At 41.9% G+C, this 20393-nt stretch overlaps 1 protein-coding gene across 4 annotated transcripts in view; it reads left to right on the top strand.

Moving 5' to 3' along the window:
• The first annotated feature begins 24 nt into the window (after positions 1 to 24).
• The window catches only part of ABLIM2 (actin binding LIM protein family member 2), a 126880-nt gene continuing 106511 nt past the window's right edge, over positions 25 to 20393 (top strand). For all 4 annotated transcript variants that reach the window (XM_057365261.1, XM_057365260.1, XM_057365263.1 and 1 more), the window contains exon 1: positions 25 to 83. In XM_057365261.1, the coding sequence (XP_057221244.1) occupies positions 68 to 83 (16 nt within the window). In that variant the 5' untranslated portion in view covers positions 25 to 67. The remainder of the gene's footprint in view (positions 84 to 20393) is intronic.

The raw sequence follows: 20393 nt of genomic DNA, 5'->3' as shown, positions 1-20393 counted from the left end.
GGGGGCGCGGTGACGGGCGGCGGCAGCGGCAGCGGCGGCAGCGGCGGAGCGGCCCCTCCTGCGCGCCATGAGCACCGGCACAGGTAGGCGGGCGAGGGGCGGCCGAGACCCCCGGTGTTCCGGGAGGGATCTGCGCCTTGTCCTGCTCGGGTCCGTCTCATTGTCGCGCGGGATGCGAGCAGCGGCAGMGGGATGAAAATTGCTCGCCTAAAACCACCCGAAAAGACGAGAATCTGTGTGCGGGGGGAGCTGCCGCAGCCGCGGGCGCTGCCGGAGCCTCGGGCGCTGCCGGGCGGGAGGGGCTGCGGCTCCGCCGCGGTGTGGGAGCGGGACCGGGACCCTGCGCTGGGCTCTGGCGGAGCCGCCCCCGCCCCGGGCGGCCCCCGCAGCCCCGGCCGGAGCCCCGCAGGACGGGCTGGACCGGCCGCCTTGTGTCCATCCCCGCCCTGGTACCCTGCGGCTCGGGGSATCTCGCCGCGGCCCCGCAGCCGAGGTGTTCCTGCATCAGCGGGTGCCCCTGCCCGCCCGGCATCCCGGGGTGGGAACACACAGCTTTCCAGGCGAGGATTTTTGGGTTGAAAGCCCGGCCTTTTCTGTTGGCCGAGAGACTGGGGTGGTAGATTGACAAGGTGGATACTGGGGATGTGCCACGGATTGCCGCCCGGAGGAATCCAGTTGCCCAGGGCAATACGAAAGTAATTTATCCTGTGATACGCGCAGGATTTGAGAACTGACTTGAAACTGTATTTTTCAGCGATTCGGCATTCTTCTGCGTTGTGTGTCGGCGGGGGGTGGTTACTTCAGAGCACGGCTGATCGCAAAATTTTACAGTCCTTAAGGCAAATGCAGGGTTGTGCGTAGAGGAGAGGGTGGCTTTGGGAGTTGGTTGTGTATTTCGTTTCTGAGGGTAACTGTAGCTGCTAAATATACCCTCTACCACAACAACAGGGAGAGGCTGAATAGCTACAATTATGTGGTGACTCTGTATGTCAACATGCTTAATCATACCACATCCTCGGGTGCAAACAGAGGAGAACGAGCTCCCGGTGAGGACAGTGAGTGACCTGGGGTCAGGCACCTGCTGCAGCTTTCAGCTGAAAACCCAGTCTGGCRTTTCCTCATGTTTGTTGATGGCGTAAGTGCTTTCATGTGTGCTGATTGTCCACATTCTCACATGGCCCGTGGGTGAAATGTGTACTGCCGGCGTGCTGCTCCTCTCTGTGAAGTGCCCTGGCCAGGTGAGAACAGTGTCTTGCCGAGTGGTTTGAACTACGCTAGAAATCCCGACTCTCTTCTCTGTCTTTAAAGAGCATCGAGATGGTTAACATAGATGTAACATCTTCTTTGGCACTGATTAAACCCCAGCACAGAATCCTCTCCTTGGTTGCCTGGCTATATTTGAACTGAAGAATATGAAATACAGAGAAATGTTTAAATTCTGTTGTGGTAGAGGAAATATTACAATCCAATTTTTTTTTTCTCTATAATATTTTAAATGTCAATTAAATAGATTCTAAAGTTAAAAAACAGTAGGAAAGTTAGTGCAGAGGAGACTTGACACAGTTCTATCTCAGTAATTGCTCCAAACAYGGTGTAAATGAAATAGCGAAAATGAACAGTGCCAAGATAAAAATAACATCATGGGAAAAAAGAGAGTGGAAAAAAACCCCAGAGAGTCCTTAGGTCTCATTTGAAAGAATAACTGGCAGTTTTAGGAGTTTTGATTTAAGTATAGGGTTAGCTTTGATGTTTCCAGATTTTGATTTTGCATGTCTGTGTGGGCAACGTAAACAACTTGCAATCAATTCTCATGATAAATTAAATGCGAGGAGCCCATATCTACTAAGTAAAATCAATGGRAATTTTCCATTAACATTGATGGGGCAAGTGTTGTACAACAAATTCAATGCCACAGTTTGTCTAAAATTACTGCTTCTGAAAGATTTCCACCAAAATTACTATGAWAGGCTTTAATTCAAAGTTTGCTGTTTACTATAACAGAAGATATTTCTGGTTCTGCAAAGCATTTAAGGGCACAGTGTGGTGTTAAAATCAGCCCCACACAAAAGTCAACAAATTGCTGTATGGTTTGGTAATCCAGGAGAAATCCCTGATATTTTTTTCACTCTTGAGGTGGATCAAACTGTTGTGGATCTGCCAATCACTCCAGAAATCTTTGCTCAGTCTGCATCCCCTCTTGCACTGAGGCAACACATGATTCAGTGTCTGTATCAAGAAGGTTTCAGGCGGTGCTGTGACWCTGCCTTGCCATTTCAACCATGAGATTTGGCATTGGATATAGAAGTGCTACTATTTGGTAAACGTGATGTAGCTTGCAGTATATTGATATAGGAAATATAATTTGAAGTGGTTCAATAGTACCTGCATGAAAACATTGTTCTGAAAGAATGGACTGCAGCCTCATGCTATAATTTTAAATCTAGAAAGCACATGAGCATCTGATATAGTAAGACACAGCTCAGACGCATTATCACATATGTTCTAATTAGATTTTTCCACACATRATTTTCCTAAGCTGCCTTCTATATACTTACCATTGATCTTGGTGAAACTATTTCTAACAAAGAGCCTATTCACTGCTTTTTGTACCTGGGAGATTTGCATGAAATGGTTGTGTTTTGAGGATACTAAATGTACTTTTAAGGGTTTATAATATGGCTATCAGTCTCACAATTCAGTTCTTTGCCATCTTGAAATCATAGCAAGAAGAGCAGAGCAGGTTAAATATTTGAGATTGTGAAAATGAGGTTCTCCTCAGTTCCCAGAAATAGGGTAACATGATGTGTCTACTACTACAAAAAGGGAATCTCAGAGCTAATTACACACTAGGTGAATTATCTAGATTAGATTAAATTAAATGTCATGACACAAATTCACACAGCTATTTAGTCTTTAAACTATTATATTAAAGGGGCAATTTGATTGCATGGATCAGAGAACAGCTAATCGAGTGTCATGGCCCAAATGGAGCAGGAACGTGGTGGCTCTGGTTACAAAGGAGGTTACTCAGGTTGGTCACACAGGGTCCAGCTCTGCTTGGAGATGATTAATTCCTTTCCAAAGTTCCCATGCAAGTGTGCTGATAAGAACCCTCCCTAGAGACAATAGTTATGATTGTTTCAGACTCTGCTATATTTTATACTTAGATACAGCATTTCACTTTCAGCCCTTCATTCTGAGTATTGGTAAAAGAGCATTGAATTACCAGATAGGAGCACCAGGAGGTCAACTTGCTTTGGAGTTTGCCAGCTAATTAATGTGTTCACCTTATAGATGCAATCCTCTGTGATTTGTCATTAAACAAAAGTAGAACCACTTCATTTCATTGCCATTTTAGCCAAGTTTCCCTGGAAAAATAAACAACAACATATATTTCCTGATGGTATTTTCCTCCTCTGAGGTTGAATTGCATAGACTCTATATAATTTCTTCGATTGTAAAAAAACAGGAAGCTGTGTGTCAGGGTTCAATAAGGTTTTGGGGGATTCTTTACAGCTCTTAAGWAAAAGGTTTCAGCTCAGTGTGTGGATCTTTTAAATGGCAGCATGTGCTTGGATGGTGGAAGCATACAGCACAGTTAGGAGAGGATGAAGTAGGTCAGAAGAGATTCTCAGAGGTGATGTCACATCAGCTGGTCACTCCTGACTGCAGGACATCCTGTCTCCCTGTGGCCTTCGAGTGCTGCAGCACATCTCTGGAAAGGTGGCTGGTCCTGTTTAACAAACCCAGATATTTGGCTTTCTCACTGGGGTGGTTTTCTTGCMCACTTGCCTGTTTGCAGTGCAGCATCTGTCCAGTACTGAGCACCCTTCTTGTGTGGTATCTGTTCACACCTGACTGCCACTRCAGTATGACATTTAAGTAATATGCTTTCAATTTTGCTTCTCAGGACGTTAATGCTTATATACTTCATCCCCGAAAATTATCTTTGACATAAAAACATAGAGGGCTAAGAAATGTTAAGAAAATTGACAAATAAAGGCATGGCTACCGAGGTAACTTTTCCCTCTCTCCTTCCATGCAATGGGCTGGGCAACATTCAAGGAGAAGTGAAGAAATCCTGATTTTAGTTTTGCCAGATTTGCCAAACAATTCCCCTTCTTCACTACACAAATTCAGGCTTTAGCAATGGAAATGGCTCTCTCCTGACTACAGTTAATTGTAAGCTCACTGCTGCGTTTTCCAGTGCTGTAGGGGTTTGCTGGTGCCATTAACTCCCCTTTGGACCTTGTGTTCTCCAACCAAGCATCCAGCACTCACAATAATTAATTAAACATATTTGTATAGAAAGGGCTTGTGCAGCATGGGGCTGATAGAAACAGAGTTCTGGAAGTGCCAGGGTGAAAGGRGCTCAGACAGCAGAGCTGGGTCTCTGCAGAAACCCAGCATCAGATGGAGGACAGCACATGGGCCTTGGAGATTATTGGACAATTTGCTGGCTTGCTCTCTGCATCCTTAAATATAACCTTAAGGCAAACATTTCTGAATTTAGATTATTCCCTGTGTCAAGATCCATTAGCAGTGTGTCAGGGTCCATAACTGTTACCATCTGAAACATTGGAATGTTATTTTTCACAGCTTATTAGTTGATGTTTGTGCTCTGAAATCTAGATGGAGTATTGTTTTGCATGAAGCATGGTTGTTGATTTTTCCATTTCAGACAAGAAATGTGAGATGAATAAAAACTTTGTGCAGAGAATATTTCTATCTGCTTTGGAAGCTATTCCCCCCCCCTTTTGTAAAATCAAGTCTTTCTTCTGGCATTAGTCAAATTGATCATTAACTATATTTTGAAGATTCTCCTGATTTTATAGGACAAGTGTCTTGATCTGTAGGTAAAGGAGAACAAAGTCTAAATGCAGTTGGCCATGAAAAATATACATTCCTGAATTGCAAGAGATCGCTAGTAATGTTTTAAAAATACTTCAGTGTTCTTAATTACAAGGGGGGCGGGGTTTCTACTTAGAAACTGTTATTTTTAGGTTTAAGTAATGCTGTCATTGTCAAACAGTAACAGATTGCAGTCGCTCCTCATGGTGGGTATGAAGAACAAGTGTGTAATCTTGGTTGTTACTGTGTAGTAGCTGCTCACAAATGCAGCATCCAGTTCCTTGGGAGGTTTTCAAGTACCACTTCTGTCAGTTCATTTCTMGCATGAGGCACTGTGACACTTCAGAAGAGAATGAAATATGACTCTTCCTTCTCCCTTTTGCCAAGTTCATTTGAGCTTCAATGGGAAAAAAAATCCCGCACCTGTACAGGTTTATGGAGTGAAATAGCTGGATATGTTATACCAAAGGGGAGCACTAATCATAGAGTAGCTGTGTTCCTTCAGGTCTATTTCAAGCAATGGCAAAGTAACATTGAATTGCTGTGATACTGTTCGTGTGGTAAAATTCATGGTGAAGTAAGAGTTAAAGTTTGATGCATATCATATGAAGAGCAAGCCACAGAACCTGTTCTGCTTAAGTGTCAGGCAGAAGCTCTTGTCACTTTAAAAAATAGGTCATATACTTCCTTCTCCTCCTAGGTRTATGACTTAGAGATTATATGACTTAGGATAGAAGGGAATTCAGAAGTGATTCATAAGGCAGTTTACAAGTTGATGTCTAAATATATACTGGGATCTTCTCTGCTGGGCAACTCTGAGTGGCACTGAATGAATGGGCAGCCTTGTATGCAGGGATCCCTTTGGAGAGTTCTTGATCAGAGACCACTTTGGGTTTTTTCTTGACTTTTTACCTCTGTCAAGAGAGTTTATGGAGGTGCATTTATAATCCCAGATTGTTGTACATGTTKCAGTTTAAAATCATGTGAATGCTCTAAAAGTAATGAAAACTACTTTTGCAGTTTCCTTTTTGTTTTGTCTCAGTTACCTTCATTTACTTTGCTCTGTTTGCAAGTTCTTTAGCTCTGTTTTGCTGTTGGTGTTCTCAGTATTGCAAACTCACCTGGGTTGCAAGTCAAACAGGTTTTTCTGTTCTTTACTTTGTAACAGCCCACTAAGGACTTCTGATTGATTTCAGCTGAGAAGTTTGGCTTAATGGGATCTTGTAGGGTTTGCTGTGGTATTTCCTTTGGCTTTGCAATACGAGCAGCATGAGACCAATCACTCTGTACAGTTTTAGCTGGAACACAGATACAGAGGATCTAATCTTTAAGGTCACACGTGTAATTGTGTAGGGCACTGACACCAAAGGGAACCATAGAAATGGCTGTGTTGCCGCTGTTAATCTCGGTGACAGGAGGGTGGGGATGGRAAAGGGTTCGCAGCCAAATGCCAGAGCCGGGACACGGGCTGGGAACAGCTGGGGCTGCGGGTCTGTGCCGCCAGTGTCTGGCGGTGGCTGCGGCACTCACCGGGGCTGCCACTCGCACATATGCTCTCCGTTCTGCTGCCTGTTAACCTGGCGGCGAATCAGCCTCACCCAGTGCCAATCGCAGCTTCTGCCTGTGTTCTGAGCCTCTCTGTGCTCGGCAGCTCCGCCCTGCTCAGGATAAACACAGCYCCTGCTCTGCCGTGGGCTTGGGGCAGCCACGGGAGCATTCCTGGGGGCAGGTGATGGGTAAATACTGCTGAGAAGGGAGGAGAGTTGTTTTGCACTGACATTTCCWTGACTAATAGTGTAATTCAGCTGTGATGTTCCCACCCACTTGGTCAACAGAGTGGACCTACCAGGGCTGATGCAGTGAGCGTGATGGGGAAGCTGCTCTTGAGAGTGTGGATCTCTTGATCCACATGGAGAAGAGAAGATGGAGGGGAATGGAATTGTGGTCTTCAACCCCCTGATGGGTGGGTGAAAGAGAGATGGAGCCAAGGTCCTCTCACAGAGGCATGGAAGAATGGGAAGAAGCAACAGTCAGAAGGGACAGCAGGGGAATTTCATGCAGGTTGTAAGGAAGAGTGAAATCCSAGTGAAACTGCCTGAACTCAGGAGAGAACTGAGGAGGGTGGCAGAGGGGCTGTGAAATCTCCAGACTCTGAGATTTTCAAAATTTAATAGGCTAGGTTACTCCAGCACTTGCCAAACTTTGAAGATCTGCAGTCAGCTGGATCTCTGGGCATCTGGTCCAAAGTTTTCTGTGGTATTTGARCCTGTCCTTAACTGTGACTGCAGAGCATCTGTTGTGCTGCTGCAGAGATCCATGGGCAGATATTGTTGAATGYTTTGTGTGGCCATTTGCCAATCAGTCTTCCTGGATATGTTTTGATGGCTCATTCCTGCCTTGGAAAATTGGAGAAAAACTAGTGTCAGCTGCATGTATGACCATTGGTAAGCTYTCCTGAACCAGACCCCATGAGAAAGCAGGGTTTATGTATCACAAATCTGTTGGACAATTGCCTAAAGATGCAGCCCTGCCCTCTGGGTTATGTATCTGCAGCTGCAGAGCCTTTYCTCGACTGGGATGGAGGGTTTGGTATGAAAATCTGGCTTCTCCACTGATGAGACTTTGAGAAGTTCTAAGTATCCATCACCCATRGATAAATCACTGTGAATTGCAGTGTTTTATCTGTTTGGAACCAGGGCATTCATTTATGTGCCTTTTTACAGAATTAAGTGCAAACATTTTAGCATCTTCCTTCTAATAGTCACAGGTTTTCRTGGTACCAAGCCTCTCACAGATTGYCTCRATGWGTTGTCTGTGAGAGAATAACCAAAGMTTTTCTAGCATCTCCTTTAAGGCTTCTGTCTGTATGAGCCATGAAACCTTTAGTAATTATAAAACACAATAGGTTSTTTCAATTTGCTGACATTTACTGTCATTATTTCAGATCATTGCACTCTCTGTCCCAGCTCAGACTGAATGTCTGTGGCCCAGTGGCATGTTTCCAGCTGTGCTTCTTGTCCTGACCTAGGAACTGAAATAACAGTGGCTGTGTCCAACTTGGTCTTGTGTGTCTTTCAAGATGGTAGTAAGGAATCCATCACGTCAGATAATTTAAAAGAAGTTTAGCTTCTTTTTGGTAGTGTGGCCTAAATTTCATTGAATGCAGAAAGCCAGTTTATGAAATTCTATTTGTATCTTAATAACGCTTCATGACTTAAGAGAGCTACCAGGTGACATGGCTGTAGATTTGTCTATATTATTAAAAGGATTTGACCTAAGAATAAAGCCTAAGTTGTTCTGAGAACCCTCAACTTCCTTTACCTCTAAACTTTGGGGTTAAACCATCTTTCTGGTCTGAAATCAGATGATGCACGTTCAGAAAAACTGCTGAAGCGATAGGCGCTGCTTTTCTTTCCATAGATCTATAATTTTAACTTGTGATATGCCTGAGTTTTTTTCCAAGGTCAAAGCTGACTTTTGATGGGAACAACGCAGGCTGTGTCCTGTGAAGTTTATGGGATTGTTGTCAGGGGAGTGCTGCCAGCCCTGAGGGAACGCTCGGCTGAGCTTTCTGTGTCTTGTCTCTGAAGCACATAAGGTCTGCATAGATCTAGAAGCGTGCCATAGTCATGCCTATTTTAGAAAGCAGCAAACAGCACGAGCTGCAAATTTAAGTTGGCAGAAGAAGCCTGGCTGTTAAGCTAAAGCTGTCAGAAACTGCCACAATGTTGGTTGGATACTTGATTTACCTGTCCTGCTAAGAATTGGAAAGACAAAGCTTCTTAGAGCCTTTCTAAATACAAGGGTAAATAGTATTTTTTGGAAATATATAGAAATCCTGTGTATTGGAGGCAGTTCCAGCTTCCATCCCAGTAGTTTTTATATTATACATGTGTTTTGTGTGGTCAGTAATCATGTATTTATTAGTGATGTTTGCTTTCAGTATGGCTGTTTGCACTGTGGGCATCAAAAASCACAAATATTTCAGTTCTGAATTTCATCTTTAATTATAGTTACTTGTGCAAACTATTTTTGACACACTRTCTAAGTTATGGGTAAAATGCAGTTGCTAAACTGTCTAATCCTCTCCTGCTTCTCTGTATAAATGGCTGTTTTTACTCATATGAATAGTTTTTACTCACTGAGTAGTTTGCAAAAGCAGAAATTACTTCCTTCAAGACGATAAAAGGTATTGAACCTATSACTTCTCCTGATAGTTCATTTCTGTGCTAATTACACTGCTTGCTTAGAAGATGCTGTACTGGTTTACTGTTTGGTAATAGAATTTTTAAAAAAAAAATATTTTTCCCCCAGTTGAACATGTTTTTCATAAGTAAACCTGTGAATCTATTTTAAGGAGTCACACATCCATTGTTTAGAGAGACCTTAGCAGCAGRTAAACAGCAAACCTTGGCATGTCAAAGTGTCCCCCTGCATGTTCCACTCCTTCCTGTCTCTAGGCTGCAGTGTCCTCTGCTGCTTCCAACATGGCCCTTGAATCTCACTGTCAGTGTTAAAATCTCTTTTAATCAGTTTATTTCAACTTTTTGTTCCATACTTCTGTGTAAGCATCATGAAATGATACGGCTTCAAGAAAGAATTAATGAAATGAATAATTGGAAAACATTTAAATAAAAATAATGTAATTATTATTATATTTGCTGTTATATTGATACTCCCTTTATTTTTTTTTTTCTGACTGCAGTTTATATTGTTTGTAGACTATTGGGAGATGCTGTCTCTGGCTTTGTGTCATGGATAAACAGTTTTRCCATTTTTAGTCCCAAACTGAAAAATACCATCTCTTTAGGAAAATTTTGCCATATTCTGCAGGAACCTCTTCCTTTAGGATGTATCACATCACATTTATGTTCTCTGATGTCAGGGTTTCTATTTGGTAGAATTTCATTATGGTACTGTTGGTGCTGCATGTTTTTGTCAATATATTCAGYTTTTTAATAGTGTTTTTGGTCAATTGACTGCAAAGCTCTCACAAGAGAAGGGGATTTGCTTGTGCACACAGTAACGAGATTTGTGATTTGTGTTGGTAGGATTAATCAAGAGAAGGAGAATCYRAAATACCAAAGTCTGARTTAAATGTTCCTTCCTTGACTTCAYAAGTGTAAGACTTAATACATTTTGGCTTATTTTTGGCTTTGACACAAGTGGTTGATATTTGTCTGTCGATGTAARGAAGGAAAATGAAAGGTTAATTTGTTTGCCATCTTCCCCTATGTTTTGAAAATAATATCTGGTCCTTAGCTTGTCCAGTGGCTCAAGGAGGGAAGGGACTTGAGAAAACCGATTGCACCAAAGCCAGTTTCCTGCTGCTGACTCCATGCTCCTGGCAGCCTAAATATTCCTGCCCTTGATTTTTGTTTCTCCTTGGATCATATCCATGATGAGATTTCATTTCAAAAAGAAACCAAGATTGCAATTGATGTCACCCATCAGAGAAAACTGCACATGTAAAATACTTTTTTTTTAAAAAGTGCCTAGAATCTAATCCTGGGAAATGTTTTGAGGGTTTTTTTAAATTTTTACATGGTAGGTAAAGGCAGCATGCACTGGAACCCAAGCTGTGAGCGTGCAGCCCCACCAAGGAATCTGTGCAGCCCACAGTGACGCCTGTCCCAGCAGACCCCTGCCAGCAGCTGTCACTGTCACTTGCCAGTTCTTTAAAACTCTTTAAAGGTGGCGTAATGTGGCAAAGAGATAACGTGCAGCTTTTTCCTCCAGAGGCAGGCTTAAGTTAAYATTTCCCCAAAGGCCATGGATAAGYGCTATGGATAAATGCAGCAAAGTGGAAAAGGGTTTCTCTCTGCTCACCCAGCTGGGCAGGGAAGCTGGGGTTTCAGGCACCTTTCCAATGTTTCAATTTCTGCATCTTCATCAGTTACAATCACATGGATTCAATAGGTAATTTAGAAAATATTTATGATCCGTTCCAGGTCACACTGATAGCACATGTCAGCTTTTGTATGGCGTAGGGACCTGAAAGCTGAGTTGTTGGGGTGATGATTATTTCAGTTCTGAGGGCTGATACCAGTCAAGCTTCTTCACTGAGTACATTTGTTGAGATAAAGTGGGCTTACTTCAAGCCACACATGGCATTCCTCTTCAAAAGACATTGAAACAACCAAGGCCATCTTAAAAAAATCTGACCAAAGTGCRCCACACTGATTGTATCCCACTGTTCTTTGTTAGGAAGCATCACATTCCTGGGTTCATTTCTTTGCCAGCAGGWTTTGATCATTTCATCATTCCAGGAGAGTGGAACTGCTGGTATAATGCAGTTGTTGGGGGAAAAGCATGTGCATAATGAGAACTGTTCCAAGAAGAGGTGGAGCAGACAGGCCATTCTGGGGATGCCTGCTGGGGACAAGGAGGGTGGTTATGAAGCTGTGTTGCTGAGCACTCTCCTTCCAGATTTTTTTGTTGTTAGAGGTGTTCTGAGGACACTTGGGCTTTGCTCCAGAGGTGGCTCACCGTGGGTTGTGGCTGGCCCATTGTGCAATGGGCCATTGCAGTCTGAGTGAGCAGAGATTGTTTGCCCACCACTAAACCAATGAGCCTGGTATAAGGAAAAATGCAGGCAGGTATTTCTTTGCAGGAATTCCTCAATATCACACAACATTATCCATTAACTGGGTTTACAAGCACAGAAGCGTGTTTCACAAGCCATATTTTTAAAAGCACGCTCCAAAATTTTGTTTTTCCATTACAGTTTAACAAGTTCAGGAGGGCTGTTTGCAGAGCTGTTGATGTGACCCCGCTGGTGAAGCAGCAGCCAGCCCTGCAGTGCCCTTAGGAAAAGCCTGTCACAGTCCCATGCCTTACCCACATCATCAGGGCAAGGCACTGACAAATTAAATGTGTCTTACACGTGCCCAGAGTCTCCAGAAACCACAAGTGCTAATGCAAGGGATGCTGACTTATCAAAGGGCTGCAGCTACGAGCAAGAGGATTAATTTTACTAATACATGCTTAGAGTTGGTCTGGCTAATAAGGCTCTGCCACATCTCTTGTGAATCSACAGAAAAGTTCTGTAGACTTCATATTGCTCCTTCAGTTTGAAATGTGCATCATTTGTCCTTAGAGCTTGGAATTCTATATTTGTAGTGCTCATCATAACCTTTTGAAAATTATTCTAAAATGGGTTCCTTGAAAGTTTTTGAGATGAATAATCTTCAGGTTCAAGGCTAGCTGTACTGTCATGCATAATCCCATTGAAGCATAAGGAACTATGTATTTATATAAGAAATAAAACTTCATTTCATAGTTACTAAAAGCTGCTCATACCTTAGAATTSAAATTTTGAATAATGTTTTTTTAAAGGTTGATTCAAATAAGAATATTTAGATTTCAGATTTCTTTTCAGTACCATTACTCAGAGACCCATTCCAAATATAGCTTTGGTCATCTTTCTTATGAGGACACAGACAAAAAGCTGTTATTCCTTAAAGTTAAACCCCCAGAGCCCCTCCATTTATGAATTATTGTGCTGCAGATAGTTRATGGAATACAATATGCTGGAAGTTTTATCTGCATCTGTCTTATGTAATTTAATGCAAATAAATTGTAGATAAAATATGCCAGGACGTTAAATGTTTATTTGTGATAATAGTTCTGTTTATTCAGCTTGAGGAAACTGGAGGTGAAGTTAAGAGTGCCCTTGAAAGGAAGCAAGAAAACAGGTTTTAATTATGATTGAAAGTAAAATAAGCAAATAAGTCTAAAATAAAATGATTAAAGATTGCTGTAGGTTGCTGCAGTGGTACATTAACATACTAAACTATTTAGAGTGTGACACATTTTCCACATCAGAATTAAACAAATAGCAGCTTAATGTGTTAAGTCATTTCAGTGACATCTGCTCTGTCAGTTGCCCACGGGCTGGAAAATGAAGTATTATGGCAAAAGGTACACAGATGGATCCAGCAGCTCAGGATTTGCTCCAAATGATGGAGGGCTCRGGGCCATTTTTGGGTCCCTTGGTACCAGCATTGCTGGTGAGATGCTTTTGGCCCCTGYCTTGGTTTGGTACGAGATGCTCAGCTGTGGCATTGTCACCACTGTCCTATTTCCCACACCACAGCAATAAAACCAGTGAATGGARCAAAGAGGCTGTTCCTGCTCTTTCCAAGAGGGATGTCACTGGCTGTGGGAGTATTTTTTTCTTTTCTTTTTTCCTGAATATTTCTTCCTTGCCTTGGGGCTACACCGGTGAGTGGAACTGCCCTGTCTGCTCTTCCCAACACCCTGGGAAGGTCACTTCAGACCAAAACTCATGGGATTTGGTGTTCTTTCTCCAAAGCAAGGTACTATAGTGTATCTCTAGGACTTTAAATAAATAAACAAAATTTATATTTTAAAATAAATACTGTAGCATCATCGATTTACTAGAGAGATGCAAACAGAAGCCAAAATCTTATGTATATCCCTGAGAGCTATAAATTAGGCCATGTACATACACAAGAGCATTAAGGGAAAAATCACAAGCAGTGGCATYCATAATCATATATTGGGACAGAAATTGGAGCCTGTTTTTTACCATTTGCATTTTGTTTATATTGTTCACACTGAAAAGGGATGAGAAGACTTTATAGAATGTTAAAGACTTTTAAYCTTTTTCTGCAACTATGACAACTGGAACCAAATTAATATAATTAAAAAAAAACTAAAGAACAGATTGCTGCAGAGTCACAAATCTCTGAGGGGTGGTACTTAATTTAAAACAAGTATTTCAAGGATGTCATAGAACTTTGAGGCTTAACAATACTTCTTGTATTGCAGTCAAAACTCCCAGAGCTCCCATATGGAAGAGTCAGCCAAAATTCACAGTGCAGCCAGATTAGCAGTGYTAATCACATTGCCTGTTCTTTAAATTGCAAGAAACCTGGGCAGGCTGTAGGGGCTGGAAACTGGATAGCTGTGCAGTAATGCTGTGATCCTGAGGATGTATTGGTAGGTGGGATTGGTGTTTACTGTCTCAATAAAATCTCTCCTTTTGAGGCACATTGCAATGTCAAATGTGTAACTTTGTAAGCTGCCTTGGTTTCTTTGTATGTTTGATGTGTGCATGGTTTTAAAAAAACCATGGTTTTTTGGCTGTTTGGCTGCCCTAACTTCTGCTGTGAATTTTTGGCGGTGGGATCACCAAGGTCATTGTGTATCTGATAATTTGGTTTGTAGGGTCAGTCCTCGGGTCAGGCTGCTGCAATCTGTGTTGTGACTGATAACACTCGCGACAGGAAATTAATTATGACATTTATATCTAAAAAAAAGGGCATTCATTTGGCCATTTAAACACAAGTGTAATAGTAGCTTCTATTCTTTTAGAATCCAGTGGTCTAAAGCTACATGTTCTGATGAGAAACATTGACACCCCCTCAGAGCATTCCTTGTTCTTTTACAGCAGATCCAGAAGGAAAAGTTTTGCTTTATTATTTATGTGATACTATGATGGAGGTGACTGTAAGCAAACCTGGATGGGCAAGGTGCTGTGAGTTAAAGGTGTTCAGCAGCACTGAACACTGGGTCAGCTTTCAAAAGATGCAAAATATGGGTTTGGAAGGGTAATTTTAATCACCCAGCTTTAAACTGTGTGTCCTCACTCACGTGTGATTTGGACAGGACGAGGCYCTGGGCAACCTGATCCAGTGGGATCTGTGCTGAGGAGGAGGCTGGACTTAATGACCTCCAGAGGTGCCTTCCAACCTAAATTATTCTGGTTCTAATTATAGCGTGTGGGAGTGCTAAACTTGACTTTGGCATGATTAAAATTGCATTTAAAGCTAAAGCAGGCCAGCAAGACAATGCTKCTGGGGCTCTTGTGCAGCACTTCCAGAAAACACAGGCTCACGCACATTTGCAGTGGAAGCTCAGTTATTCTGAAGCACAGTGATACACCAGAGACTTACATGGTGATTTTAAAACCATGCCTTGGAGTGTGTGTGGTGCTTCCATGGGCTTTGTAAGGGGTCAGATTTATTTCTRCAGGTCACAAACTGAACAGCTGAATGCATTCAAGGCTCCTATCTCTCATTCTGTGACAGATAATTRAAAGATCTAATCTCTTGTACAGCTGACCTGAGAATAAATTTCTAATAGTCTGTGGATTTGCTGCGCAGCAGAGTAAACAGCTTCTCGTTTATAATTTAATATGTTGTTAGTACAGCTAGGCCGATTTGGAGATAGTGTCTTGATCTAAAGTTGAATTTTGGGACTCTTATTTTCTTTTTGACTGAATGTAAAATATATAAGGAATTCCTAGATAGGAGAGGTATAATCTCAGTAGCATAAAACTGTCTGTAAAATGAGAGCAGAACACACTGAGGAAAAGGAACTTTAATTTAATGATAGAGCAATTTCAAGTTTAAAAAAGCAAACTTTGTTTTATTACATTTTCTAATTATGTCCATACCTAATCAGGCAACTAATAAATGGATTGATACGTGCCAAAGTTGAGGTTTAGCATGTAAGCATTAAGGCTTTTGAGTAGATCTGAGTGTGTTTGAAAGGTTTTGGATCAGTGCTTTAAATAAAGTTAATTAAATCTTGCTGTGTGAGTAGAATAATAAACTTTAAAGTGATTTTTATAATTCTACCTTTGCATAAGTGTAATCTCACTGGTTGAAAAGAGAACAGACAAAATAAATGAAAATCTCCTTCTCAGTAGGTTTCAGAGTCATAATAATGAGCTCATTTTCTGTCTTTTCCCAGTTTCTGATAATTATTAGCAGACCAAATATGGAAGTGGGAAATCTGTCAGTCTGCTGGAGCATCTTTGGGGACTGCTCTTAAAGTGCTTTAGGACACCTAGGCTGCCTATCTGGAGAACAAAGAGATGACTTAGAGCAATTTTCCTATACCATTCCCTGATGCTGAGTGGAACTCACCCTGGAACTGACAGGATCAATTTGTAAATAAGCATTGATTACACCTGGAAGGATGTAATCATCATATCAGACTGTCAGTAATGGGGCTGAGGACAGGCATTAGGTGGTGGCAGATTTAACCTGCAGTTGGAAAGAAAGTTAAATGGAGGTTTAAAAGAAAAAAAATTGTCAAATGCAGAAAAAAAGTATTCTTGAATTAGAGGTGCAGGGATTCTGCTGCTTTCTGAAGAGTCCTATTGCATGGACTTGTATTAGTGGTGTATTTCTAAATCAAGGTAATATTATTGATGTATGTATAGAACACCTCCATGACACTATCTATGAAAGAATCCTTGTCCTTATAAAAAAAAAATCCTATATTTTTATATGATAARTGTAGACTGACTCAGCATTACTCTTTTATTTTTGCAAGTGGTTAGTTAGCCTTTGGGACACTTAATTATTTTGATTAAGAGGAAGAATTGACAGCAAATGCAGGTATTCCTTGCAAAATGGCAGTTTCTTGAGAAAATAACATGAAGAAAGACCTATTTTGTGTGAATATCAGGGCCCAAGAACAGGTAGAGACCTCCTGCTGTTTCTCCACTCTAGAGAACCTGTTGCTGTTCTCTTACAATTGAAAATAGCAGTTKCTGGAGTTTGCCTTTCCCCTGGTCCTTTTCTTTCCTCAGGGCCACATCTTGTTGGCCAGCAGTCCCAGGTGTTTGTATGTCGGCGTTTTCTATTGAAGGGGTTTTCTATTGCATGGGTTTTCTATTGTTTTACAAATCTCCCCATGAAAAAAAAGGCAGCTTTATTCTTTTTTCTTCATTTTTCTTCCTTTTTTTTTTTTTTTTTTTTTTTTTTTTTTTTTTTTTTTTTTTTTTTTTTTTTTTTTGTTTTTCACTTGGTCTGTAAATATTTGGTATGAGTCTACATTAAAGATACAGTTTGCACTTTTATTTAATGTTTGGTTATATCCTCAATTTGCATAATCAGCATCTGGAAGTAAGAATTTGTAACATTGTGAAACTACTCAGAAAGAATTTATTCTTCCAGTGCCTAATTTTAAAACTTAGAGGTTAAAGATGTTTCATTTTTATTATGCAATACCACACATTGTTAACTTTTGCCCAAGAGAAGTGCTTARCATGTTAATTTTTGCCCAAGAGCAATGCTTAAACCATTAAATATAATACCTTTGTTTTGAATAAAATGTATTTGCACATTGTTTCATATACAGTGCTCTCACTGGAGGATTTTGTTTTGGAATTACTAACTCTTCTGATAAGATTTGCATTGCTATTGGCGGGAGCATTTCAGGAAACTCTAGCAAACAAGGAAGGGCTGAAGTTTTACCTGATCTCTCTACTTGTATAAAGCTCATGTTTACATAGAGGGAAGAATTGAAAACTTGTTCCTTTGAGGATTACACCTGCCCTTGGCAAAGATGCCATGCTCTTACTCACAGTGCTGTGGAAATAGGAAGGTGCCCAAAAGCATTGTTGTTCTGAACTCAGTGGTGCAATGCGAGGCATTATAACCTGTCTGCCCTGGGCTGCAGCAGGGAACTGTGATGTGATGTATGGGGGCCATCAGCCTTGTGTGGCTTGGAGCACAAGTGGAAGTCATTGTTCTGTGCCAGGCTGAAATTCAGACCAGAGTTTCCAWCTCTCAGCTCAGTGCTGGAAGCGGGACTAAAACTGAGAATTTCTAATGCTCAGTGATACAGCAAATATTGCTAATAGTGTCACCTAAAGAGTTGGGAGTAATTTGTCATTGACAGTATGAAAAACGTTGTTAGAATGACTGAGTCTGGAAGGTAGGTCAAATGAAGGATTTCTGCAAGTCATGGTGGCTAATTCAGAGTTTTCTGCTTTCAGCCCCTAAGGTCTCATTAGTTGGGTGAGCAAGTCAGCTGTCAGTAGAGAGAAGCACTTCCACAAGATGTCTCATTTTGTACAGCCCCAGTGACAGTTGTASCTAAAATTATTAGAGAGGTAAGGATTGGATTGCATTAAGGAATTGTTCCTGGTTCTCTGCTTATTTAACACGTTTGCCRTTCCTGTGTCTTTTTCAGGCTCTTCTGTAAGAAGCTGTATTGCTGAGATAACTCAATTGCATCATGTAATTTTTCAAACCCTGAGGACCCCATCAGTCTTTTCACCGAGTTGCATATCGTGCTTTGAATATGAAATTGATACTCACAGCTTCCATCTCAATCAATTTAACTTTATTAGACTGTGTTTTTCTTAGGTACTTCGCTCAGTGCTGCAGCCACATCTATGTTTTAAGAGAGTACCTAGAAAAGCAAAATAACTTTTTGAAATTCAGGCTTGTTCCTACAGAAACGCTGTTAAAACGAAAAGRTTTTGAAGTCCAGATAATGGTAGTGCTTAGCAGTGCAGAAAAACAAGTCATACAGGAGAGAATGTTGATTTCATTCATTACAAAGCAGAATTGTCCTTCTTTAATTCAGTGAGAGCAGGGCTGTCACTCCAAATGATAGAGAGAAGTGGGATGTGATAGAAAGGGTATTTACCATCTGAGTCATCATTCACTTTAGAAGTATTTGGACTGGGAGGAGATTTATCTTTGTTTATATYCTGTTTTGGAAATAAATGCTGGAAATGTGCTGTGGTAGCATGGATCACTTGTTCYTTCTGGGAGCTGCATGAAACTAAAGTTGGGCTTCTCTTTTCATTAGAAAACACTTTTTTTCTGCCCTGGGAGTAGAGCAGAGCCAGTCTGTGCTCTTGGTCAGCACTGGRGAAGGGTGAACAGAGCCCTGGGAAGCAATAAAGGAGACTCACTTCCTCCCACAACGTGGTGGAAGGAAAGTGTGGAGAAACTGTGTGCCCAGGAGAAGGGAGATGTCCTGGAGACGGATTGAAGTTGGGAAAAGGAGACATTAGGATGGGTCAGGAAGGAGCATTTCTTGAAAATGATAATAGAGCTAAGTTAGAGGTAAATGGGCATGGTTGCAAGCAGTCTTGCTGTTGGGCATTTTCCTGCTCTGGACAAGCCCAGYACCTCATGGCCATGGCCTGTCCTCTCCTTAAACTGTGTCTGGGTTTGGTGGGGCTGCAGATCCTTATATTCTGTTTTATATTCTTGGCTCCATGCTGGCTGTGTGTGGGACACACCCTGCACCCCATGGTCCCCCAGATTTGTCCATGCACAATTTATTCTGCTTCTCCACAATGCCAGTGTGAACAGCGAACCCATACACAGGTGACCATCCCRTGTGGGGCAGAGGGAGGGAGCTTGAGATGGTTAAGGAGGGAGCACTGTGAGTGTCACCAGCCCAGCAGGAAGGGGTACACAGCAGGAAGGGGCTGTAGTGGAGTGTGTGGTGCCAGAGCTGTGCCCGTGATGGCCCCGCAGCCCCAGCCTGGCTTCAGCAGCATGTAGGTCAAGGGACGGCCTCCTGCGTCACCGCCGTCTTAGCACGGTGTTATTAAAGACTGGAATTGGTAGGATTATTGGCAGCTGGAGCAGCTTGCAGCCAGATGAAATTCCTGGTTTTCTTGCCCTTGTGAGGAGGAGGAGGAGGAGGAGGAGTGACCTACATCTGCCCAGCTTCACATTGCAGTGGCTTGCTAGGCTTTTCTCTGTTAGGGACAGAGCTAAAGGCTTCTCTTGGGAGAGGAAAATAAAGGTACCTGGTGTTCGCCCGGCCTTGGCTACAATTTCAGATTAATTGTACATTTTGCACAGAATGTGAGGAATTAACCAGGTTCAGTCCCAGGGATGCTAAAAGCCAGTTTAGGTTAAGAAAGTCCCTCAAAAACAGTTTTGCTTTGTCTGGTTTTGACTTGAAAAGCATTGTTTTGGTGCTGGTCTCCAACAATATTTTACACTTTTCCCCCCTTGATGAACAGAAATGAATTTTTGAATCCCACTTGTTGTCATGCAGGACGAAAAGCACACTTTTTCATCTGCATTTGTTTGCAGAAACCATAGAACTCAGGTTGGCAGGGACCTTGGAAGATCCCTTGGTTCAACCTTTTATGTGAAAAGAAATCTAGATGAGATTACCTGGCACCCTTTGCAATCTCAGCTTGAGAACCTCCAGCAGTGGGAGCTCCACCACATTCCTGGGGATGTTCCAGGACAGGATGGTTCTCACTGGGGGAATTTTCTTTCTTATGTCGAGATGAAACCTCTCCTGGTGCAATTTTTCCTTGTCCCATCTTCTCCATGTGGCTCCTTGTAAAGAGAGAAGAGCCCCCATCCCTTTTGTAGCYGCTCTTTAAATGCAGCAGTGCTCTGATGAGGTTTGCCCTGAGCCTTGTCTGTTATAGGTGAATATAAAGCTTCAGAATAAAATATTTACTTTGAACTAAAACTCATTTGCTCTCTGAACAAGGGGGAGGGTTGCAAATTAAGCAACTTAAAACTTGGTCAAAAAGCATGTTGTGTAGATACTTCAGAAATGTTCCTGTTGGTAATAGAACTGTAAATTGCAGAACTGTGCAAGAAGTAGCACTGTAGCTGAAGGCTCTGGGGTCGTGTTTGTGCGAACATAACACGTTCCTGCTATGAATGGGGTGTTGAAAGATAATTGATTGCAGAAATTGTGCAACCTGAATGTGAAAAGAGGGGCAATGTGYTGGTGTGTCTGATGGGGATGAAGCAGAATTAGATTTGTATGGGTGT

This window comes from Malurus melanocephalus, unplaced genomic scaffold, assembly GCF_030028575.1.
Source record: "Malurus melanocephalus ecotype Western Australia unplaced genomic scaffold, MMel_1.1 scaffold_50, whole genome shotgun sequence".
Classification (NCBI taxonomy): Eukaryota; Metazoa; Chordata; class Aves; order Passeriformes; family Maluridae; genus Malurus; species Malurus melanocephalus.
The sequence above is the reverse complement of the archived record's forward strand: the minus strand, read 5'-3'. Positions and strand labels throughout refer to the sequence as shown.